At 41.6% G+C, this 26,429-nt stretch overlaps 1 protein-coding gene across 6 annotated transcripts in view; it reads right to left on the bottom strand.

The window, feature by feature from the left end:
• Window positions 1-26,429, bottom strand: part of TP53BP1 (tumor protein p53 binding protein 1) — a 767,880-nt gene that overhangs the window by 686,045 nt on the left and 55,406 nt on the right. For 3 of the 6 annotated variants that reach the window (XM_078683313.1, XM_078683315.1, XM_078683318.1), the window contains exons 2-6: window positions 14,443-14,630; window positions 13,998-14,094; window positions 13,025-13,112; window positions 12,189-12,262; window positions 4,468-4,629 (exon numbers count right to left, since the gene is read on the bottom strand). In XM_078683313.1, the coding sequence (XP_078539439.1) occupies window positions 4,468-4,629; window positions 12,189-12,262; window positions 13,025-13,112; window positions 13,998-14,094; window positions 14,443-14,622 (601 nt within the window). In that variant the 5' untranslated portion in view covers window positions 14,623-14,630. Of the gene's footprint in view, window positions 1-4,467; window positions 4,630-12,188; window positions 12,263-13,019; window positions 13,113-13,997; window positions 14,095-14,442; window positions 14,631-26,429 lie in introns of those variants that run through there. The other 3 variants (XM_078683314.1, XM_078683316.1, XM_078683317.1) reach the window with 2 other exon arrangements.

Raw genomic sequence — 26,429 nt, 5'->3', positions numbered from 1 at the left:
ATTGTCGAAGACACAGGATACAGAGAAGCAGAAAATGGTAACAATATAGACAACAAAGTATCCGTTGGCTACAGAGATTCCCGATAACCGTTAGCGTCGACGACGCGGAAAAAAGGGAACTGATGTCATCACGCCGGCGTGGGCCTATTATAGGCGTCGGTGACGTCAGCGGAGTCGCGAGCGAGGTCATGTCTCTATGACGTCAGTAGTCCACGTCGGCGCGAGGCTACGAAAAAAAGAATTTCCGAATGTTGCTGACGCAAGGGGATATTCACACGGTGAGGAATCCACACGGCAGATGTATCTATCAGAAACATATTGCTGTTTGACCAATTCGAAGAGTTTCTTGGTAGAGCAGGGCTGCATGGTGCTGCGGTAGGATGACCAACCATCCGTAAATTTCACGCACCGTCCGTAATTTGGACCTCACGTCCGTTGTCCTTGAAGATCCTTTTTACGGACTCCTTTTGTCTGTCATTTTGGACTTTGCACGAAACAGAGCTGTTGCCCTGAAAGAGGCCTCAACTCCCTGACACTCATCGTAGGAGCATAAGAGCAGCCCCACCCCGCCCATTGTCATTCTGATTGCCACATACAGAATGACAATGGGCCAGTTTAGGCTCTTACAGCACGTGGTGGCCTCCTCCTGTTGTGGTCTAGGGTAGAGCATTTGGTTAGGGTTAGATGGAAGAAATGTACAAAACAAACATACAAAGTTAAAAAGAAGAGGTTATAGTTCTTACACAGTCTCATTTCAGAGCTGAAGTATTTTTATTATTATAAATAACAAAGACATAGTTGGTGCTTTTTTATTTATTTTGTGCAACTAACATCCATTGCCAAAACCAATCATCCTGGCTTATGGTAGGTCTAATCTTAATGGATGCAATGATAGAAACCGCAAAATACCAGACGGGCAGCACATTATGCTCAGCATATATTTTAAGGTGAGATGTTTTAAGCCACAACCTTAATTACATCAGACACACCCCTTGGAGAGACCCCAGATCCTTCATCCACTTAAAGCCCTGGGAACTACACCATGTCGCAGTCACCTCACGTCCTGGCACTGTCCATCATGCATGACTTCAAAGTTGTCAGATTGCCTATGTGCAGGGGCATAGTGAACCCTCCCCACCACACCCCTTGCTTTAGGAACTACAGCGTGGGTGAAGTTCTAGATGGGCTCCTTCTGTCTGTAACTGGATGGGTGGGTGGATGGGTGAAGGATGGGTGGCTAAATGAAAGGGGAATTGAGAGAAAGGGAGGATGGATGGATCAATGATGAATGATGGACAGAATGGATGGGCGAATGGGTGCATGGATGAGTGAAAAGGAGACTGTAAAGATGAATGAGTGAAAGCATGCATACAGGAGTGAAAGGGAGGGTGAAGATCTGGAAGAAAGGATGGATGGATGGATGGATGAGTGAGTGAAAGGGTGAATGCGTGGACGGATGAGTGACCTGGTGGATGGATGAGTAAGTGAAAGGCTCGCTGGATCGAAGAAAGGGTAAATGAGTGAATGAATGGATGGATGGATGGAACAGTGGATGAATGAGTGAAAGGATGGCTTGGGTGACAGGGTAAATTGTTGGATGGATGGGTGAATGGATGGATGGGTGGAAGCATGAGTGAAAGGATGGATTGGTTGAAAGGGTGGATGAAATAATTAATAGATGACATTTTGAGTGATACTCAACTGCTACTTGAATGTTACACTAGTAATTGTAAATATTTGCAAGTTTTGTTTTAGGTGTAAGATTTTAGGGAGAGTCTCATAGCGTCATGAGCTGTGCTTGAGATGTATATTGTGTTTGTAGCAATATGCAAGGCGTAAAAAATAAACTATGTAATAGAGTATTGACAGTGCATTCTTTAAGAAAGTTGCAAGGAAAAGTACCTTTGTGACTTCCGTCAGCATGTGCAACTCTCTGCGAAGCCCCCATAAGCAAAGTCAGATTCAATATTTTAAGTGCCACTTGCTGTAACACCCGTAATGCGTTCCCTATAGTGGGTTCATCACAGCAATCCTCCCTTTAGTTCACCTATACGTGCCGCTTTACATCTCACAATGGCACTCAGATATGAGATGCTAGTAATGAAATCTATCCGAGTAGATCTTCCTGACCACTTCTCTCACCAAACAGGTCTGCTCAGGACTATGAGTTGTTAGCACAATATCAGACAGGACAACCCAGTGCAGTAACCATATAAATGGATTATTATCATATGAAATACTACAAAAAGACCTGCACCGTTGCTGAAAGCTGCACGCATAAAACTTACTTTGACTTGTACTTAATTGGTTGTCTATTTAGGTACTTTTATAATATCGCGCAACTTCCTCTGATGTGTCTGTAAAACGTAACTTTTGTCCCGACGTTTTGTCCTGAATTTCCTGAATTTTTGTCCTGAACTTTGACCCTCTGTCTTGAATTTTTACACTTACCGTCCTGAATTTGCACCCATGCCACTTGGTCACCCTATGCTGCGGCTACCCCTGGTCATGGGGGACAAGTCTGGGCTGAGAGTGGGACGCTTCATCCTGACCTCGGAGCACCGATCCTCCAAGCAATGGTGCAAAGGGCGCTTCGCAGAGCTCCTGCTGTGGGGACAGGGTGCAGGGAACATGGCAGAGCAGTCGCTGGGTCCTGGATGGTATCGGGGAATGCCAGGTGGGTGGTTTCCCATTGGCTGTTGTACCTGGATCTGTGCCAGAGAGGTATGCATTGACAGCAATTGAAAGCTGGTGTGCAATCAGACCTCTGGGGGTCCGAATTATTAGATTCTTCATGTTTCCCATCCACTGTGAAGATTCAAGGCCTGAGCAACGGGACACATTGAAGGGACTTTCTCGTCCCATTGAGGGCCGCAAGAGAGATTGCGGGTGTGGAGAGCTGGTCGGCCTATGCCTTCTCTCCCTAAGGTTTCTGTAGGGGTCAGATCAGTCTCTCATTTCAGACCGGAGGGGGAGCTCCCTTCCTCCTTATCTCCGGGACTGGGGCACCTGTGCCGGTCATCATGGGGAATTCACAGGCCGATTCGTCATCCCAGCAAGCAAACAAATTGACAAATATACCAAGTTGACCACCTGATCGCAGCACCTGGAGGACCTTGAGGTTGTTGCAGTGTCAGATAGGTCAACAATTTTCCCAAGAAGATTCTTAGGCCTTATGCCCCATCCGCTCAACCCTTAGAGGAGCGAAATCCAGAATGTTTTTCTGTGTGACTGGTTGAAGACATGGATGCCAGCTGATGCCCTCGCTTTCTGTTTTGTGATAGGGCACATCGTGCCCTCGCAAGAAAGCCACTCCCTGGCGCTCCCAGAGGCCAACAATAGCCTGCTTCACAAACTGTGTAGACTGAGATGTTATACTTAATTCAACAGGCCACCTTTTCCCAAAGCTCTCTCTCCCTTGTTGATTTGAAGGTCAGTATTTATATAGATTACATTGCGCAGGTCCAACAGCAGTGACGATCCTTCTTTGTCCTTAAGAAGATAATGTACATGCTCTTACTTCCCGCAAAGTTAAAGGTGATTGACGATGGTAAAAGCATTTATTTGAAAGCCGTCAAGATGTATGGGACTGGCTCGAAATACGGAGCATCTGAGGATTTGTTTTGGAGAACCCACGGGACACAGATCCTCTGAGCATAGGGAGACCCTAAGACAATTAGAGGTAGGAAGGATCAAAGTGGTCAGTGACATGATCCTCCTAGCCCCCTCCCCCAATCCAGCCTTAGAAGGCTGGATCATACTAAGGACAGGGCGGCGACATCGAAAAAGAAGATAAGAGTGGTGAAGGCTTGGTGGTGACCGGGCTGCCTGCTGGAGCCACCCTTTTGGACAATCCAACCGTTGAATAGCTGTTGACATCCTTTTACTAGAGCATATGCCTTCCTATTTTTCAGGGTAGTTTGGGGATGTGGCTTCCACTGTCTTCCAAAATACTGAGATATGCTGGGTCAGCTCTAGATCTTGATAATAATGTTTTGTGTCCTGTGAATGTTTCCTCTTAGGCTGCTTTCCCCTGCTGCTCCATGGTTTTAGAGTTGAGTGAGGGCATCAGAAGTTACTACTAAAAATATACCAGTGAACACAAACAATGAAAAGTAAAGTGTGAGGCAACAAAAAGAAATTCCACTACTAATCCAAGCATTTACAAGGCTAGATGCACAAAGAACATATGCTACCAGAAAGTATTTTTTCTATTATATAAAAGGGAAAATTAAATCTAATTTAATACTAAAAGATGTAATCTATTTAAATGTAATAATCAGTTAAAGAGTACAGCTTTGGTATATTCATCATACCAGCACAAAACCATGTGACTTCATAAATTCAATTTTTGGCATTTGAACTGGAACAGAAGCATGGTCAAAGCAGTTGTATGTTTATTTTTCTATTGTTATAATAAAGTAATAACTAAATCACAGAGGTCATAATATGACAGTTTGAAAATACCTTCCCTAGTGCTGTCGCCAGAGGATCCAGTCCTATTGAAGTCGGCAGAGGTTTTTGATACCTGCTCTTTTGTGTCCTCTGTGTTTAAAGTGCTGTGACCTTCCAAGTCTTGGCTCTGAGACAAAGCTAAAAAGCCAAAGCCCAGCTGTGATGTAGCAGAATCTGAAACAAGGGGAAAAAACTGTAAGAGTAGAACCACTACATTCAAAAGCTTTAGGGCATACACAATTGATCAATAACTCAATTGCGAGATGGTTGTACCTCACCAGGGTTGCAATACAAATCAATAATCAAACATGTTTAAAAAGGAAGTACCAAAAAAGGGCACAGAACCAATTACATAAAAAATGTACAACATACTATCTTCTCAGAGTGTTGTGCAGAAGAAATGAAACACACACCCTTAAATAAGCATCTATCAGCCCCATTGCAGCTGAGTAGACGCTGCCTGGGGGTGTGAGTCGTTTTGGCGCCCGCCATCTTGGGGGTGAATTTTGCGAGCGGTCCAGTGCTCGGCCCCTCCCTCACCCACAACTACAAAAACCCTCATTTCTACCCGCACCGCTGACTAAGAGCGCTGCGTGTTTGACGATCTTGAGGCGGAAGCCGGGACTGCTCTCCTGTTGTCAATTGCTAGAATCGTCGTATTTTAATTAAAACTGCACTTAATCTCGTTTTAGCACTCACTGTGTTCTTAAATTTTCCTGACTACTAGGAACTATTTGTCACTCCTTTGACACATAACGTTTACCTGGCTATGCATCTTAGCCCCATTGCAGCTGAGTAGACGCTGCCTGGGGGTGTGAGTCGTTTTGGCGCCCGCCATCTTGGGGGTGAATTTTGCGAACGGTCCAGTGCTCGGCCCCTCCCTCACCCACAACTACAAAAACCCTCCTTTCTACCCGCACCGCTCACTAAGAGCGCTGCGTGCTTGACGGTCTTGAGGCGGAAGCCGGGACTGGTCTCCTGTTGTCAATTGCTAGAATTGTCGTATTTTAATTAACACTGCACTTAATCTCGTTTTTAGCACTCACTGTGTTCTTAAATTTTCCTGACTACTAGGAACTATTTGTCACTCCTTTGACACACAACTCTTACCTGGCTATGCATCTTAGCCCCATTGCAGCTGAGTAGACGTTGCCTGGGGGTGTGAGTTGTTTTGGCGCCCGCCATCTTGGGGGTGAATTTTGGGAGCGGTCCAGTGCTCGGCCCCTCCCTCACCCACAACTATAAAATGGCCCCCCCTCATAGGGAGCGCAGTGGACGGGCGCGCCGGCGGCGCGCCAAAGGCAAGCCCGTCTGATCCAGTTCCACGCCTAGCGCCGGAAATTATGGCCTTTTCCAAAAAAATCAAGTTTCAATACTCAAGCACACAGCTGCTCGAGCTGAACCAATGGCCCTGTAAACCCATGCTAAGAGAAAATCCAGTAGGTCTCTCTTCTTCGTTTCGCTGTGTCTCCTGTGATTTTCAGACACTGAACAATTCTTCTTCCCAACCCCTTAAACCATGTAACTTGCTCCCAGCCGTGAACAAGTGTTCTACTACTAACGCTCATCCGCTGGCCAATAACAACCATAAATGTGAATCAGGCCACCCGGCGAGTGGAAAAAGATTCTTGAAGTGTATTTTGATGAACACTAGATCCATGGTCAAACATAAACATGAAATCTCAGCTTTGATCACAGACCATGCTGTTGATATAATGTTTCTAACAGAAACATGGGCATCTGATATTTCAGGACCAGATTGGAATGACGCAGTCCCAGAAGGATACCATGTAGAATTTATAAATAGACAAGGAGCAGTGGGTGGAGGTATTGGGATTATTTATAAATCCAACTTAAAAGTATTCTCACTACCAAGACAAGGTCTAGAAGCGGAAGCCATAAGTTTTAAAATTAAAGAAAATAATTGCTTAATATTCGCTGGCTTGCTTGTGTATCGCCCCCCCCGGTTTGAGAGCGCCATTTATTAGAGAAATTCACACTTATTCAGAATCTACATCTGACTCCCCCACTTACACCATCCTGGGCGATTTTAACTTTCACCTAGAAGCAAATAATGACTCTGACTCGGTCAATGTAGTCTATAATTTTCTTAGCTTCGGCATGACTCAACTAGTCTCAAATCCCACACACACTGCAGGACATATTCTTGATGGCATCTTTACAAACAATGACCATATTAAAGTTATCTCGACTCAAGTAGTTCCTTGGTCTGATCATAGTGCCATTTTTTTTTACTTATCTCTGAACAATCTGCCAAATCATCGAAGAGGCCTCACTCTCCCTGAAAAAACTCGCCCTTGGAACAAACTTGAACCTGCCCTTTTGACTGACTTACTTGCAAAGGTTCCCCCTGCTCTCGAGACTGGTAACACTAACAAAGGAGCGATAAAGTTCCAAAACTGGATCAGCCAGGCAGTCGATCAGCTGGCTCCCATAGAAATAAAAAAGCCAGAAGGCGATCTGCGACTGCGCAGTGGTATTCGGCTGAGGTGAAACACATTAAACAGAAATGCCGACGACTTGAGCGGTTGTGGCGCTCTGATTATAGTGTTCAAAATAAATTAGTATACCTCAAAGCCCTGCAGGAATACAAGACAGTAATAGTTCAGGCCAAATCAGCCTATTTTACAAATAAAATTCAGGCAGCTTCCAATACTGCCAGAGAACTATTTAAAACTGTCACTCACTTGACCAAGAGCCCCCGTGATACTGTATTTAGCCCTGACCAGAACTTTGTGACTAACATTGCTACCTTTTTTCAACAAAAGGTTCAGACAGTTTATGATGATCTTAGTTCTTCTGCGCTGAATACACCTATCGAAAATAAGGACTCTGCTCCCCTGACTGGTCCCAGCTACCCCTGCTTCCCCCTATTAGAGGAGACACAAGTGACAGATCTAATTACTCAGATGAAGTCAGGCTCTCCGCTAGATCCCTGCCCACTGCGTGTATTGCACATGATTTCACAGACGGTGGCAGCTGTTCTGACCCCCTTGATAAATAACATCATTACCTCTGGCGATTTTCCCAGCAGCTGAAAGAAAGCCTGCATTAGGCCTATCCTTAAGAAGGATACGTTGGATCCTACTGAACTTAAGCATTACTGGACAATATCCTGCCTACCCATGCCAGCCAAGATTCTGGAGAAAGCCATAAATCAAGAAATGATGTGCTATGTTGACCATAACAAGCTCCTAGACCCCTCTCAACATGGTTTTCGCCCCTCCCATTCAACAGAGTCTGCCCTGATTATGGCAACCGAAAACATTCGAATGGATGAGGGTGGTAGAACGGCCCTAATTTTATTAGATCTTACAGCGGCGTTCAACACCGTGAACCATTCAATCTTGATAAACAGATTAAGAACTTTAGGCTTTGCCGGCACTGCCCTAACTCTTTTAACATCTATTTTGGACTCCCGTATTCAACAAGTGCACTGGGAAGGTTTTCAATCTGATGAATTCTCCCTCCCAGGTGGGGTCCCCCAGGGCTCGGCACTGTCGCCTACCTTGTTCAATCTATATGTCACCCACTTAGCCGCCCTAATTCAATCTCACGACCTACAACTAGTGTCGGACGCCAACGATACTCAAATTGTTGTGTCAATATCCCAGTCTATTGAAGCCACAGCAGAGCGTTTTAAGAACTGCCTTCTTGGGGTAAAAAACTGGATGAGCTGTAATTTTTTTTAATTAAATACGGATAAGACCGAGATAATGGAGTTCGGTCAGAAACCGTCCGTTTGAAGCATCCTTTGGTGGCCTCCGGAGGCGGGCCCCTGCCCCAGTCCTGCAGACAAGGTTAGGAATCTTGGCTTCCTGGTGGATAAAGATCTCTCTTGCAAAGCACAAATTAACCAGGTGACTTCTACCTGCTTCTACACCATCAAGATTCTTAGAAAAGTTCTGCCTTACATCCCTCCAACATTAAAAAAAACTGTAATGGGTGCCCTGGTAATGTCCTGAGTGGACTATTGCAACTCACTCTACTTGGGCACAGGAGAAAAACAACTGAACAAACTGCAGACAATTCAAAACGCTGCAGCCAGGGTCCTGTTGAATTTACCCTACCGTCACCCAACGTCCAAAGTCATCAAGGAACTTCACTGGCTCCCAATTAGGTCCAGAATACAGTTTAAGGCCCTTTGTCTGGTCCACAAGTCCCTGTACGGTATGGGATCAGACGACATTTCCAAACTCTTCCCTCGCTATGTGCCATCGCGCACGCTGAGATCAGCCAATCTTGACTTGATATGTCAGACAAGAATAAGAAGAATGCGATGGGGCGGCAGATCTTTTTCGTACCAAGCTTCCAGACTATGGAACTCTCTGCCCCCTATACTGCGCTCACAAAAATCTAAACTATGCTTTAGAAAAGCATTGAAAACTTGGCTTTTCTCGCCACAATAATTGATCTGCTTCCACCGTTCTCTTTGTCATTATAGCGCCAAGACGCCGCGGCATTCGAGCGCTTTATAAGTATTTCAGTCAGTCAGTCAGTCAGCTATACATTTCAAGTTCTCACTCCAACTATAATACAATAAGTGTTAAATATCTCAGATTGATCATTATCAATATCTTCTTCAAAGCCCACATTCCCAAGAAAACCCTGCCATTCGAGTTTCAGCTCAAACCTACAAAGAATAAATGTATAGCTAATGACTGACTTCTGAACTGCCATACTCCCCCTGAGACATTCTTGTCTGGATGAAGGCAACACTCGGAGCTGGTGCCGTGTGACATCCTCCTAGCCCTACTGCCCATCTAAAGTCAAATTGGTTGTGTTTTATTTTAAATATAGACTAATTAAGCATTTAAAAAGTCCATTTAGACACCACCGCTTCTAAAACTCATAAAGTCTCTTTTTGAAAGGAAAACGTATAGAGAGTGAGCACTGTGGCTGTGCAGCTTTTTAGGGGGAAATGGCACTCCCATGTTAATCAGGCAGGTCTTTGTTCCAATTCCACAGTGTGCTGTGATTTTCGTTTGAGAGGTCAGTTAATTTTTAAGCTTGAAAATTGTATGTCTACTGCTTTTAGAAAACAACTGGATGCTGCAGACAATGGGTAACATAATTAAACAAAACCCAGGGATAACTGGGTCCTGGAAGAGCTAACTGATGTGTGAGAGGCAAAAAGTGAGGAGGTTGCAGGACGGGAAGCAAGCTTTCCTATGACTATACTGGCCTTGCCACATTTGCATTTTGCGTGTACCTCTCCGGTTCCTACACTATTGGGTTTCTGAAAGTAAAACGTACTAATAATTCTGAAAGCTTCACATACAGCATTTTCAGCTAAACGTGCTATTCACTAAATATGGGTTGCTGAGTGAAAGGTGCTTCTCCCAGGTCTACATGGATGCAATATAAAACAGGATATAGAAGAGCCTCTAGATTAGGGAAGAGTAGAGTGAGGAACCAGACGATGTGTGTCATGCAGGTATCAAGAAAGAACATTGAAGAGCATTAGCTATGAGCAGATATGCAGGTTGTACTATGGATTCACAACAAGGCAGCTTTGTAACATAATGCCTCAGGTAAATAGGGAGTTTTCTCCTAACTGATTAGAGACACTATGTTTCAGTCATACAATCTAGTAATAATGCTCCTTATTACTTAGTCATCTATATTGATCATAGTAATTCAATATGCATACATGTTAGATGAGTACATAATAAACATTAATAATTATAGGGAACAAGTTTTGCATGTGTGCTGATGTGGAAAGTTTCAAAGTACTGCGCCTCATCTATAACATGCAAAGCGATGCTTTGGCAGGCCTGTTGTATCCAAAACAAAACATAGTCCCACGAGTGTTGCAAGAGATGGGGGCAGAGGGAGGTGTTTACCGATCTGTTTTCCTTTTCTCAGCAGAAGTCGGGCTGTGCACAAGCTTCTATGGGCTAAGAAAATCTACCTAGGATATATAAAAAGGTGGAAATTTAAGAGAGTTGCACAATGGGGTGGATGATTGGATTGAGAGAGGGGCAGAGCATGAAATTTGCACCACTGGGCGTGTGGTGAGGAGTAGGGTTTAGAGGCAAGGGGCAACTATTTTACGAGTAAGGAATTAGGCACATGTAGAACAGGTGCAGATATCTGCTCACATGGTTATTGTTTCCTGTGAAAGTAAGAACACAAACTCAGAGACTGCTCTTGTGAGGAAGAATCAGGATTGCAAGAAAGTAGCTTTTCCTTGCCGCTACATAAAAATTGTGTGGGATCTTCATTCTAAACTCCAAAAGCAGATGAGTGCTTGTGATCATGGCATAAACAGCCATCTTCAGGTTCAATAGCTTGTAACCAGATTATTGTACTGAAAAGAGCAACAATTGTTTAATTAGAAACTTTCGTCCGTATTAGTGCGCTTAGAAACATAAACAGATATGGAAATCACAAAAAGTATTCAAAGACTTAGCGAAAAACTAGGCATCTTTAGTCAAATCTATATGTAAGTGAATTTCTGTCCACAAATAACTTTAGAATCTGTTGCATATTTTGTCGCTTACGTGTCCTCCCCTGCTGGATTCCGCCCCACTCCCAGGTTTCAAATGAACCATTATCTTTCCTTGTAACAACTATAATCTTCACCTTAGCGTGATATATCCCTGAAATCTTGTCATTATTACCCTGGCTTTTTAGTATCTTCATACATCCATGATTACCCATGGGATGCCAACTCCAGACACATTTTCACATCATCAAAATGTACTCTCTACCAACCATCCATTTCACACAAACCCAAACTCAATGAATTTCAATGGTCAAATACTGGATGCCAGGCTTTGGTGTTACAGAGGACAGTCAAGAAAAAGAAAATATTGGTTTCAAATATTGTGATCAAGAAAGTCAAATTGTTAGCTACCATCGTCTTCAGATACATTCATAGGGATTTGAACTAACCAGCTGAAGCACCAAGATTGACATGATCGTAAGACCCCCTAACTTGCCTTAATCTTCACTAATGGACTTGAACACTAAATACTTGAGCCTAGTAAAAAGACAACTTGGGAAACTGCAAATCATTGAAAATAAGAGGAGGAAGTTCTACATTGCTTCAAAACGCTCTGGCATGGCCACCTGAATCATCCATCTGTGCTTTCCACAGACTGCTGTTTAAGAAAGCATTAAGTTAAAAGCAACTTCTTGACTAGACCTGCTAAACATGGCTGATTATTTTCCATTCACTTAAAGAACATAAAGTTCTGATCTCAAACGAAAATGATTGTCATTCTCCACAGAAGCACCATACCATCAACCACATTTAAGAACTCACCCCATGACTTCCAAAGCCTCTACTCCTAAAACCACTGCTGCATATACTGGTTTCCCACAGCAATGTATATGTGCCCCTGGGAATGCAACTGTGTATGTAAATGTATTGTGAAGTCGATACAGTGCAATGCAGGGTCCTTAAGCTTTCACATGTCTTCAGGATAGAGAGAAAAACCTTAAAGGAGTTGGTAGGATATGCAATTATAGGACTTTAAGATTCTAATAATGAAGACTCAAGTCAGACACAATAAAAAGGTTATTATTAGTTTAAAAAGAGAAGTATCCAGTGCACACTGGTACATGCGCTTTGGATCTCAAACATTCATGTCTTTGTGATTTCTAGAATTCATAAAATCCTTCTCAGTGTAGGCCTCTTGGCATCCCTAAAACAACAAAAATAACACTAGTATTCTTAAATTACTACACATATAGGGCATTACCGTCAGCAGGCAGTGACTGAGGATTGTTTTTGTCAGCATCGTTTGATCCTTTCTCAAAATCATCTTCGGGAACACTAAGGGAAGAGTTGAAACAGACTGGTTATGAAACAAACAGATTCTATGGTATTTAACAGCAATGATCAGGGTAAAAGCCACCTCATTTCTAACAGACCTCAATAGATTAAAGGGTAACTATCTGTTCATTTTGGTGTATTAAAGGGAAGCTCACGAAGAGTAGGCAGGAATGCCACCATTCGAGATCATCATACAGATCTCTGGCATTTTTGCCTCAGCTATCATTGTGACTTATAGTAGGCAGAAAGGTGATAGATCGATGCAATTATGGCTGGGCTGGGGAAGAGTACAAAATACAACAGTGCGTCAGTCTCCACAGTCTGGCATTGACAGCACTGAGAAGGCACCTCCTTTTTAGTTGCACAGGAATGGTAGCACATGCAAAGACCACCTATGCTCCTTTGGTTTCTGTTCTTGCAATTCATTAGTTGACCCTCACTGACAGAATCAAAAGACCTTTTCTGGCACTCTTGAAAAGGAAAATTGTCAGGCCTTCAACTTATTTTTTATTTTGTGAAATTTCTATTGAAAGTGGAAAAATAACCTCTCTCGATTCGGCTGAAAACATTTATTTTTGCAGCAAAGTTTGAAAAAACAAAATTATCTACAGGAATTAAATAGGAGAGAACGACTTTTGTAAGTTATCAAAATATTCTTACTTAACATACCACATCCTAGATCAGAAACAATATAGGCAATAATTTCCCAAGTATAAGATAATGTTCTTCTACTTTTACTAATCTAAGTGAACTTAACTGTACCTGTTTCTTTTTACGGGGCATGGTAGCCGGTCAATCACCTGGCTGAGCACCCCAAAAGTGTCTGATGGTGGAGAAGTTTCCATGAGGTCTGAGGACAGGAAATACAAAATATCAGTTAGCAGATATTTTTGGAAAACATGTACAAATCATAAATTGAGCTACATAAAATAACTGAGATTTATTAACCTCCATCATATTAAGTCGTGTTAAAGCGTGTTATGTGGCACTACATGCAACCAATGAGCTGCTTCATGCCCATGAAAGCAAGTGCTTACAAGAGCCAGTGCCTATATTAGACACTACCATAAAAAAAGAGGAGGAAATACAGGTGGGTGTGTCTTTAGCGTCGGAAATGGTATATTTTCGTAAAGTGGCCAGAACTGCGGGAGAGTATGCAGCTGTGCTTCCAGGGAACATCAACAACATTTCCAACCGTTTGCTGTTAATAGGGATGTTATCTTTCAGTAAGAGACCAAATTGGACAGTTTGGTGCTTATTTGAGGAGTGTGTCTAATATACTGACACACAACAGTCTATAGAAACAAGCATTTGGCCTTCATTTTCATTCAAATATTTACTAACATTTAGCATAAGAGGTTATTCAACTTCCTCTACTACAAGAAGCTGAATAGACTAATCGGTGACTGTCTCAAGAATATTTGTTGCAGGAAGAATGGGAAAAATAAATATATCTAAAAAAGTAATTTGTGCTTCTGAGTACTATCGTAAACAAAATAAATCACAGTAATGATATATTTTAATAGTCAATATTAGGTGACGTTTTATAAATGTGATTAGTACTTGGCTTTAGTATTTAATACGAAAAAATTCATACAAATAAAAAAATTAAAATGAAACCTACTAAGAAAATGCATTACACTTCTTCTGGTTCTGATACCAATACATATTACATCTTTCTCCACTTCAAAGACCCAGCGTAACACATCACTACCTGAAGGGACATCTCCCTCACCTGTTGGCTGACTGTCATCGAAGGGCTCATCAAAATCTTGATCATTTTGTCCACTTTCCGTGAAGTGGTTTTTGTGGTGTAGACCAGGCAAAAATTCCTGTACATTAAAAAAGAAAGCTAAATTAATGTTACTCAACTAACACACTGTAGAATAAGGTCACAAAATGTGCAAAAATCATAGTATATTATGAAAACTGAACTGCTTTACAATATGGTTATGTATCTTCTTAAACCTTCCGTCCACACATGAAATTAATCACCTATCTCTTCATAGACCTCAGATCAGAACGCTCAAAGCACTACACAAAGATAAGATGTAGCGATGTTACTCATACTCGTCATGTCAAAAGGCCAGTCTACTAGTTTGAGTCCCCATATTAAACCCACATTTCTTCCACCTCTTTCTTATCAATTTGATGAGCCTGGACATTCGATTTTATCTCACCAGAGTTTGACTCGGCACCGGGCCCTGCAGAGTTGAAATGTGTCCTGCTAGAAGGCCAAAGCGAGCACGATCATGGTCATTCTGACTGTCTACGCACTCTGGCTGTGAGTCTGCAACAATAAGGCACGGTGTCTCCTGCTGTGAAAAATCAGGGTCCAGCTGACTCCCATTTGGGTCCATCCGCTGCTCTGGGAAATGTAAAAAGGGCAGTAATAAAAAGACAATTGAGGCTAATGACAGTAGACAAATGTTCTACTTTTTCAAATAAGAATAGACATTCCTAACATTTAATACATGGTAACACTGAGTTTCACAGGGTTCCACTAAACAAACTTTACTCTCTAAAATGTATACAAAGGCTTTACTCAGCATCTTCACACATGCACATCTAGGGCTACACTTATGCTGGTAATACTAATTTTCTTCTTGCCATTGAAAAAGACAGAAATAGTCCGAAACAGATCACAAATTTACAGAAAGTCAACTATTTGCAGGCCCATGGAAATTGACCCCTACTCTCTCCATCTCATGCTGTAAAAATGCTTGGAGTACTTAGGACACTCAACTTTATTTTGGTCCTCTGATCAATCTCCAAGACTTCGTTCCATTGTCTTCTTTTCATTGGCTTTTCCCACTGAATGTAGGCGACCATTACTCATTGTGCTTTGCCTAAAAAATCTACATATACCACCCCATGCAGGCCTCCCGCTCAAAGATGCACATCTGAATGAAAATCCCAGCATACTACAACTGCCAGACACACTACTTCTGTCAAGATAGCAAATCTTCAGCACATCAGCCAAACTCCGATAAGAAACCTTCACAAAAACTATCCTTTCAATAAGAACCAAGTCAAGCATGTTCATTAGTGCCACACCATACAATATGATCGTATGTTCGATATGGACCAAGGGAATAGACAACCCCAGCTCTGTTTACAACAGGACCAGGGTAAAGTCCACAATAATGAACAAACTGAGCTGACGGTAAGCCTACGAACAACGATTAAAGCAGCGTCTACTTTTCACTGCATTTTGACCGGAACACATCTATGATCCTGAAATATGTCACACACATTTAAATAACAAGCAGTCACTTCACCACACAACTCACTACTAGCTGCTCTAGGTCACCTCTTCAACATATCCATTACTATGCAGCATCTTTACCACATAGGACACATTTAGGGATCTTATAACGCAGGACTTTACCATGCAAGTGTGTGTGTGTGTGTGTGTGTGTGTGTGTTAGTTATCCAGTGGCAGTTGCCACTGGGTAGCTATGGTTAGGGTGGTGTTTTCATAGGAAATGCTTTTTTGATTTGCTGCTAACTTTGGTGTTTGTTTGACAAAATTTTCTCAAAAAGTGCTCTCTCGACTAGTTTCTTCATGGAATGTTTCGAGGTGATCTGTCAAGAGGGGACTGAGAAGGAGGTGGGGGGGGGGGAATGCAAAACACAAAAGCTCCATTCATTTTCCATAGACTTTTTTAGGAAGCAATACCACAAAAACTGCTGAACAGAATTACCCAAATTTGGTAGGAAGCTAGATCTTTGTCCAGGAAGTGTGCTTTTTTGTCATTTGGTGTAAATCCGTTTAACAGGTTGGAGAAATTAATTATAAAATATTCGTATATCTGAACAGTTAGGTTCGAGAGTCTTGCAAAAGTCCCTTGAATCCAATTAAAAAAAATAGAATTCTGATTGGCCAAGGGGGCTTCGGACCTCTTCTGCAGGGTAACTAACTTGTGCCCTAACGCGCCCTGGCCATGCACAATTTTTCTGCTCAATAATTTCATTGCACATGTTACAGTGATATAAATTATGTCAACGAAGATTTCATGAGTGATGTAATATGTGGGATAATTAGCAGTGAATAGTGAGGGCATGAGTTAATAGTTACCTTGGGGCACAAGTTATAGTTACGTGAGACAATTATAACTGGTGAATTTGAGTGGTTTTGTGCGTTTAAAATTGCATGTTTTGACTGACATTTTCCCCTACCTAGAACTGTCCCTTTAACCTTTTTTCCCTGAATTCCTAAAGTTTTTTTTATGCAAAGTAAGATATTATTACGATACCTAACTATAACTGTCATGTTAACAGTTGTTTTTTCCCCAATGAATTTCTATCGTAAAATATTTTAAAATATACATATTTAAGTTTCTTTTTAAACATTTTTCAAACTATAAAATCCCCCACAAGGTAGCACTGCACTCCAGCTGAAGAGCACGGAGTTTCAGCAAAGAGTGATGTAACAAATATAGAGTAAGCTATCACAGGGTAATGAATTGAATGGGCCAGGAGACTTACAATGTTTTGCTTATGTTGCTGGTGGGGTGGGGATGGGGTCTCCAGAAGTCCCTACAGCCTCCAACATTTAAAGAAATGTTTGGTGGTGCCCCTGCCTCTTCTAAGGTAGCCACTACTTAAAAAATAGATCATTTGAAAATGCCCTGTGGCATTATGGCAAGCTCCTTGGTAGGAGCAGTGAATAATAAATGAGAATCTCTGGTCGCTCATTTATTATTCACTTTTTGCAGTATACAATTTTCACATGTAGGTGTTCCGGTACCATCCAGGACACACACTTGTTTTATTTTTTCATAGGGTGCGTGGTCCTATTTAACAGGCACCGCCCACGAGACATCATTTTTTTAAAGTTATTTCTGGGGTGCCCCAGTTGGGCTTTAAAATATATAGTAAGTTTTCCTGGCGTCATGGATTCAATGACTCAGGAGACTTTCTGTGTGTTTTTTAATGTTGCTCGGGGTCAGTGCAGTCCATGCAGCCCTCCACAACATAACAAAAATGTGCTTGATGTTGCCCCTGCCCCTTCTATGGGAACCGTCAGGAACCCAAAAATATATTTTTTTTAAGCCCTTGCACAGTTAATGTGATGCTCTCCAGTTGGAGCAGTGAATTAGAAATGAGCAGCTACTCCACTCATTTCACATTCACTGCTTTTAGAAAAAAAATGTTTTTATTTAAAATGGGATGGAGGTATGCACTCCCCAGCCACCACTAGGATAGATAGATAGATAGATAGATAGATAGATAGATAGATAGAGATAGATGGTGTAAGAGGTTTTAGGATTCAAAGATAGAAAAGGGGTAGTGAGGGTTGTTTAGGGTTCAATGATGGCTAAGGTATAGTAAGAATATGACAGTTTTATGATGCAGGATTTATAATTCCAGCAGCCTTCAGGGCTATATCTTTGGCCGAAATGTACCCTTGCTCTCTTAATTATATTTATACATAAATGTTTGTTTTACACACATATCGCCAGACAAGGGCAGGAGAAATAATTGTCTTTGGTGGGAAGAGATGCCCCTCCAAAAGAAAATGCGAGGGTTGAGGTGAATAAACATTTTCATGGGGAAAATAGGAGCACCCCCTCCCCCACCATCCACCAGGGAAAAATGAAAGACAAGTTTGTATAATTAACACTTGCTCAGATGATTTTTACATAAGCAAATATACGCTTGAATTTGCTCATGACAAAAGTACGGCTAGAATTATGGAACTGCTGCAGATTTTCCATGATTACTTCTCTAAACTCTTATGGATTACTGAAAGTCTTAAATCTACACTCATAGACCATAGACCTGCGTATCACTTTATTTTAAGAATGAGGCACCCAATTTTTGACAGCCGAGTCATGATGCACCACCATAAAGAAAAATAAACAGCATATAAACTCAACACAACTGCATGTATATTTTATGCCATGGCATTTTTTCATGGGTATTTGTTTTAACAAAATGTATCTAAGCAAAACCATGAAGAGAAATCCTGACTAGAAGAAGAATTGTTTCCTGGGTAAAGTAATTACTAAATAGTAATTAAAAGTAATGTACCTTATCTGAACAATTACGCTTCACAATTAACTAGCACTAGTTTGTGTAGCACGGATGGTATATTGCATATGACGAATGGTGTCTTTTTAGACATATACATACAACAGTTCCTAGTTGTAAGTAATTGTGATAGTGGAGCAATAATATGTGGCTAATCAATTATTCAAGCTCAATGGATTCAAAATGCAAACAATAGATTGTAATAATTTGGAGTATTCATTTGAACAGAATGGCTAATTTAATATACTGTTCAAGCCTTTTCCACTTCAAGATAGGCGAAGGCCATCTATCAGTCCAAATATACCATAAATAGGAGCATGTGCACTTTAAGTAGCAATAGTGTGGGATGTTTCATGCCTAAATTAGAATCTGCTGCTAATAATATTTCTACTGCTGTCGAGGCTAAATTCCCAAATTTACTCAGTAAAACCCACTTTATATTGACCAGTGTAATACAAGCATCAATTATAATTCAGCCATTAAACCAGAACCCTTATGGGCCACAGTATGATCTAACTTTACTGTCAAAACAGATCAAGACACTTCAAGAGATTATCCTTCAATACAGGTTTGGGTACTCGGGTCCTGAGGCACTTCGCTCGTTCAAAATTATTAAGTCACGTAACCTATTATAAAACACCAATGACAAGGGGAGCATTCCTCATAAAACACATTACTACATATTATAATTTATATGACCAAGATTTTATCATAATTAATCTTCATACACTGTCTAAAAACACTCCTTAAAAATATCAGTCTTCATAAATCTCATGAATAATCATTCCATGAATTCAAGCGTTGATCCATAACCAGCCCATTTCTGTGTAACAGTCCTTAAAGTCCACTTTGTTATTTATTCTTCTTCATGTCTTTTCTAGTACTCCACACAAGGACTACTCATTTCTAGAATCTGTCACAAATGTGACTAAGGTCTTTATTGAAAGTCCAGTTTTAGGCCCGATTACTTTTAATTGATGGGACAGTATAAATGCATTTTCACCTCGGGTAATTCTTGATAACAGCGTATCAAAACCCAATATTTTTTTACGTTGCAATAAGAATCGGCCAAGGTGAAAAGGCATTTACCCTTGAAACCAGACCCCATAAAAGGGGAAGTTACGGCATGGAAAGGGAGAAGTGAGCGTAGATGGTATTCTTATGTTGTGATGGTCATAAGTGAGCCCCGAGGAAGAGAAAGCACACAGTGAAACATGTTAACTCTTTGAAAAAGACTCTGTCTCCTATATCTCGGATCTTGACTTTAGAGTTTGTACTTTCCTAATTTGAAAGATGTTATGAGGTTGCATCGTGCACTAAAACATTGTCTCTTGTATTGAAATAAATCTAAAAATAATATCTATAGGGATGACATACCTGTGATTTGATCCAGGTATGTGCTCTACATAATAAAGAAAAATAAAGTAGGTCAGGGTGGAAAATATTGTTTGCTTAGTCCATAGAGATATATTTGGATTGGACACAAGCTACTTTTCACCAGTCCTTTTGAACCAATTATAGATTTGGTGTTCCTCCCCTGAATTTTCTATTAGTTGGTCTGTGAGAACTAATAAACCTGTATTTGGGGTGACAAATCACTCATTTATTCTGTTTATAGGAAAATTATGCTTGCTACAATCCTTAAGGAAGTAAATATGGTTTATAGGAATTTGGTCGTTCACGTGAGCTAAAGTACTTTTATAACTGAAGATTCACTGTTGTGTTGCTTTTTATGTATTGGGACAATGAGTGTAAATTAATTATTACTTCACAATTTCAATCTAGAACTCTGTTAGGGATCAGAATGACAAAGTAAAAGGTGATTTAAATTTTTTAACCTAAAGGAATTAGATAATTATTGATTTACTGTGCAACCCTGAGTATCATTCGTCTGGACTCGGGCCACTATGCTAAGGTCAGTTGCCGTGGTCCTCTAAAGCCCACACCATTTTGCACCCAAAGAGGTCTGAAATAGGTTACAGCTCAATGCTTTATTTAGAACGGTGAACCGGGCCCCAGAGCGGCTGTCACATATCCAAGGCCTCCTTGGCCCACGAAAAATTAGTACGGAGGGGTGATGGTACAGGCAATAGGAGCCTTTGAGAGGTTTTTTCATTACAGAACGTGGCGGCAGACAAAACGGTCACCATTACTCTGTCGCACAAGGAAGTCACTGACAGGGCACATCTGGGATGGTGCTCTCTTTACATTTGCGAACTAGACTCTGGGCTATTTCACGGACACCCCTGGCCTCTCTAATAAATGAAGAGAAATGGCATTCAGCTCACCTAAAGATGAAGTGGTCATCTGTATCAAGTCTAACTTTTAGGTAGGGCACAAGCTGCACCTGCCCCAGAGCCACATATGCAATTGCGACCATGGGATAGACGCAGCAGTACTCAAAAGGAAGCCAGCACAACTGACAACTAAGCAACCATCCTGCTCACAATCTCAAACTGAGAATATTCTCACAACACTCACCTTAATTGATAAAAGAGATGCTGCTCTGTTACAAAACAAAAAAGTGATGACCTATAAAAAGTAAAGTTTTACCATTATCCTCACCACAAAAAAATCACTTTAACCCACATTCCATTAGGGCTATTTTCTATTTTCTATATACAGTTAAATTCCCTTAAAAATGCAATTAAAACAGAAAGACTACCAGAATCATTAGAACGGCCACAGTGGGAATGGAATGGGAGGGGATAATTGTCCAATAGTTAAACCTCCTCTTTAGTTGCTACACTAGGAAAATGATTTAACAAACTCATACAATTTTCAAATGCACCCACTTTCTGCAGGAATGCTGAATGCTGGTGCAGACTTACCAAATATTGATTACATAGTTATTCACCGTTTTCAATATAGCTCTTTCATTAATTTTATAAACACAACACCTAACATAGACCTGGACTTTTCAGCTTTCAAAATTATGTTTATATAATAAAACAAAGATATATTTAAACAGACATTTTTCTATTTGTTGGTTATTGTTTGTCGTTCAATTCTTCTAAAATGTTCATAAATCACAATGTCTTAACTATAAACCATTTCCTTATTTAGGTCTTCAGCAACCAGTATCGGTCCTTCATGAAAACACTTATTTTGTAAACAAAAAATGACCATGCCCATTCCGCAGTGCTGGGGAACAATGGAAAATTACAACCAGCTTCCAAACTCTACACATTCTGTTTATGGCATCTTTCAACTAATTAAGGGCTCAGCAGTTTCTCAGTAAAAATGAACCCTCAAATTGGAAAACTATTTGCAGGATACAAGGAAAAGAAGAAGCATCATTCCCAAATTAGCTGACAACGCTTCCGTGAGAGAGCCAGCCTTAGCCGACCGAGATTGAAAGAGTTTGAGCATTAAATTGAAAACCCAAAAGCCTGAATACTTGGGCTCCATAAGCCTAGATCAAAGCAATCTCAAAAGTTTAAAGGTTAGATTTGCAGGATTATTAGCGATCTCTTTCTGAAATAAGAGATGGAATATTTTAATTAATGTAAAATAGAGTTCCATCTTATTGAAAACAAACACCTTAGGTATGCACAGGTAAGACAGACACTTGTGTGTGTAGACTTAGGAATCAGTGAGTGGGTATGTAGTAAATAGTATTGGTGTGTCAATGGTTTCAAATATGGTACTCTGTATTTTACAGTGAGTGATGAAAAGTTATACTAGTGTATGATGAGGTGTATCAGATTGTCAAATGGATGATGTCATCAGTGATGTCATTTGAGATATCATTTGAGATATCATCAGTGATGTCATCAGTGATGTCACTAACCAGGTAATGAATGATGCAATATGTGACATCATCAGCGGTGCATTGTGGACGGGCAAGTTATAGTTAGCAGAACTAACTATAATGGAGGAATTTCTATGGTTTTGTATGAGTGAAATGACCAGCTAACTATAACACCCCTAAAACCTATTGTTTTTTCTGTGAATTTCTAAGGTTTTTAAAATGCTAATTTCTAACTATAACGTCTCTGAAACCTATGTTTTTTTTCAGTGAATTTCCAAGGTTTTTTAAATGCAAATTTTTAAGTGTGATAGTAGTTATACCTATTTTTTTGTACTGATTTTCTACAGTTTTTGAACTGTTTATTTATCAATATTTTATTCATTTAATAACATTATATATTTTTCTGAAAATTGCAAAAAAAATGTTTTTCATTCAAACTGAAATATAGATAAAAAAATTTTGTTTTCATTTTTTATTTTAATATATTTATATTATTATTATTTTTTTTAATCCCACATTTTTTATGGAGTCGCGCACTCAAAGCGTACACAACACGGTGGGTGCGCGGATTCTAGCCGCCATTTTAGAAAAGTCGTGAAGGATCTGCGTTCGGTGTGTGACGGCCTAGTGTTTTTCAGTTAATTCATATACATTTAATATTACGTGAGGTACGCGATTGGTTTGCGGCCAGTCTGCGACTCCAGCTCCCGCGCATTCTCGACACATGCGCATTACGGTACAAGACGCTTGCGCGGTGGCGGGTCCCGCGTGACGTCATATACATGTTGGGGCACGCTAGGTGCGCAATTCCCGCAAAAAAATATATGTAAAAAAATTATATGTATGGGTCTTTAATATACATATTAGGGCAAGAGATTATCTAAAGATGCTCATACAAATAATATATTTGTACTTATAATCAACATATTACTTTTAAATATATTTTAGCGAAGTCGGGTGCGAGCATCGTCAGCGCAGAGAACCAGGTCAGTAGAGCCGTTGTAGAGCCAGAGAACCAGGTCAGCAGAGCTGCTCTAGAGCCTAAGAAGCAGGTCAGCAGAGCTGCTCTAGAACCAGAGACACAGGTCAGCAGAGCTGCTCTAGAGCCAGAGAACCAGGTCAGCAGAGCTGCTCTAGAGGCAGAGAACCAGGTCAGCAGAGCTGCTCTAGAGGCAGAGAACCAGGTCAGCAGAGCTGCTTTAGAGGGAGAGAACCAGGTCAGCAGAGCTGCTTTAGAGCCAGAGAACCGGGTCAGCAGAGCTGCTCTAGAGCCAGTGAACCAGGTCAGCAGAGTTGCTTTAGAGCCATAGAACCAGGTCAGCAGAGCTGCTCTAGAGCCAGTGAACCAGGTCAGCAGAGTTGCTTTAGAGCCATAGAACCAGGTCAGCAGAGATGCATTAGAGACAGAGAACCAGGTCATCAGACCTGCTCTCGAGCCAGAGAACCGGGTCAGCAGAGCTGCTTTAGAGCCATAGAACCAGGTCAGCAGAGCTGCTTTAGAGCCAGAGAATCAGGTCAGCAGAGCTGCTCTAGAGCCTAAGAACCAGGTCAGCAGAGCTGCTTTAGAGCCAGAGAACCAGGTCAGCAGAGCTGCTCTAGAGCATAAGAACCAGGTCAGCATAGCTGCTGTAGAGGGAGAGAACTAGGTCATCAGAGCTGCTTTAGAGCCAGAGAACCAAGTCAGCAGAGCTGCTTTGGATCCATAGAACCAGGTCAGCAGAGCTGCTGTAGAGCCAGAGAAACCAGGTCAGTAGAGCTGCTTTAGAGTGAGAGAATAAGGTCAGCAGAACTGCTTTAGAGGGAGAGAATCAGGTCAGCAGAGCTGCTTTAGAGCCAAAGGGCCAGGTAAGCAGACCTGCTCTTGAGCCAGAGAACCAGGTCAGCAGCACTGCTTTAGAGCCATAGAACAGGGTCAGCAGAGCTGCTTTAGAGCCACAGAACCAGGTCAGCAGAGCTGTTGTATAGCCAGAGAACCAGGTCAACAGAGCTGCTCTAGAGCCTAAGAACTAGGTCAGCAGGGCTGCTCTGGAGCTAGAGAACCAGGTCAGCAGAGCTGCCGAAGAGCTAGAGAAACCAGGTCAGCAGAGCTGCTGTAGAGGGAGAGAACCAGGTCAGCAGAGCTGCTTTAGAGCCAGGGAACCAGGCCAGCAGAGCTGCTTTAGAGCGAAAGAACCAGGTCAGCAGAGCTGCTTTAGAGCCAGAGAACCAGGCCAGCAGAGCTGCTCTCAAGCCAGAGAACCAAGTCAGCAGAGCTGCTTTGGAGCCAGAGAACCAGGTCAGCAGAGCAGCTCTAGAGCATAAGAAACAGGTCAGCAGAGCTGCTCTAGAGCCAGAGAACCAGGTCAGCAGAGCTACTGTAGAGCTAGAGAAACCAGGTCAGTAGAGCTGCTTTAGAAGGAGAGAACCATGTCAGCAGAACTGTTTTAGAGCCATATAACCGGGTCAGCAGAGCTGCTTTAGAGCCAGAGAACCAGGTCAGCAGAGCTGTTGTAGAGCCAGAGAACCAGATCAGCAGAGCTGCTCTGTAGCCTAAGAACTAGGTCAGCAGAGCTGCTCTAGAGCCAGAGAAGCAGGTCAGCAGAGTTGCTTTAGAGGGAGAGAATCAGGTTAGCCGAACTGCTTTAGAGCAAGAGAACCAGGTCAGCAGAGCTGCTCTTGCTGACACTGACTGTCTGACACTGATTGACTGACACTGATTGACACTGACTGACTGACTGACACTGATTGACTGACACTGACTGACTGACTGACAATGACTGACTACTCTCTACTACTCACTCTCTACTACTCTACTCATTCTCTACTACTCTACTATTCACTCTCTACTACTCACTCTCTCCTACTCTACTACTCACTAGCTACTACTCTCTACTACTCACTTGCTACTACTCTCTACTACACGCTCTCTACTACTCACTCTCTACTACTCTCAACTACTTTATTACTCACACTCTTCTACTCTCTACTGCTCACTCTCTACTACTCGCTCTCTACTCTCTACTACCCACTCTCTACTACTCACTACTATACAAACTCTCTACTACTCTCTACTACACACTCTACTACACGCTCTACTACTCGCTCTACTACTCCCTACTACTCGCTCTACTACTCCCTACTACTCACTCTACTACTCCCTACTACTCACTCTACTACTCCCTACTACTCACTCTCTATTACTCATTCTCTACTACTCTCTACTATTCACACAACTACTCACTCTACACTACTCACTCTACACTACTCACTCTACACTACTCACTCTACACTACTCACTCTACACTACTCCCTACACTAATCTCTCATTACTATTCACTCTACTATTCTCTACTACTCACTCTCTACTACTCACTCTACTATTTGCTCTCTACTACTGACTCTACTTGCTCTCTACTACTCACTCTCTACTACTCTCTCTACTACTCTCTACTACTCACTCTATTCACACTCAACTACTCACTCTCTACTACTCACTCTACTATGCACACTCAACTACTCACCCTCCACTACTCTCTACTACTCATTCTCCACTACTCGCTCTCTGCTACTAGTGACGGACACTGACTGACTGACACTGACTAACACTGACTACTCTATACTACTCACTCTCTACTACTCTACTATTCTCTTCTACTCACTCTCTAATACTCATTCTCTACTATTCACTCTCTCCTACTCTACTACTCACTAGCTACTACTCTCTACTACTCACTTGCTACTACTCTCTACTACACGCTCTCTACTACTCTACTACTCACTATCTACTACTCTCTACTACACACTCTACTACGCTCTACTACTCGCTCTACTACTCACTACTACTCCCTACTACTCACTCTACTACTCCCTACTACTCTCTCTCTATTACTTATTCTCTACTACACTCTACTACACTTCATTCACACTCTACACTACTCACTCTACACTACTCACTCTACACTACTCACTCTACACTACTCACTCTACACTACTCACTCTACACTACTCACTCTACACTAATCTCATTACTATTCACTCTACTACTCTACTACTCACTCTACTACTTGCTCTCTACTACTCACTCTCTACTACTCACTCTCTACTACTCACTCTCTACTACTCACTCTCTGTACTATTCTCTCTCTACAACTCACTCTAATACTCTCTACTACTCACTCTACTACTTGCTTTCTACTACTCACTCTCTACTACTCTCTACTACTCCCTCTACTACTCACTCTCCACTACTCGCTCTCTACTACTCGCTCTCTACAACTCATTCTCCACTACTTGCTCTCTACTACTCACTCTCTACTACTCTCTCTACTACTCTCTCTCTACACTACTCTCTCTACACTACTCTCTCTCTACACTACTCTCTCTCTACTACTCACT

The sequence above is a fragment of the Lissotriton helveticus genome, chromosome 3_1, assembly GCF_964261635.1.
Source record: "Lissotriton helveticus chromosome 3_1, aLisHel1.1, whole genome shotgun sequence".
Taxonomy (NCBI): Eukaryota; Metazoa; Chordata; class Amphibia; order Caudata; family Salamandridae; genus Lissotriton; species Lissotriton helveticus.
This window is presented reverse-complemented; position numbering and strand designations above follow the sequence as displayed.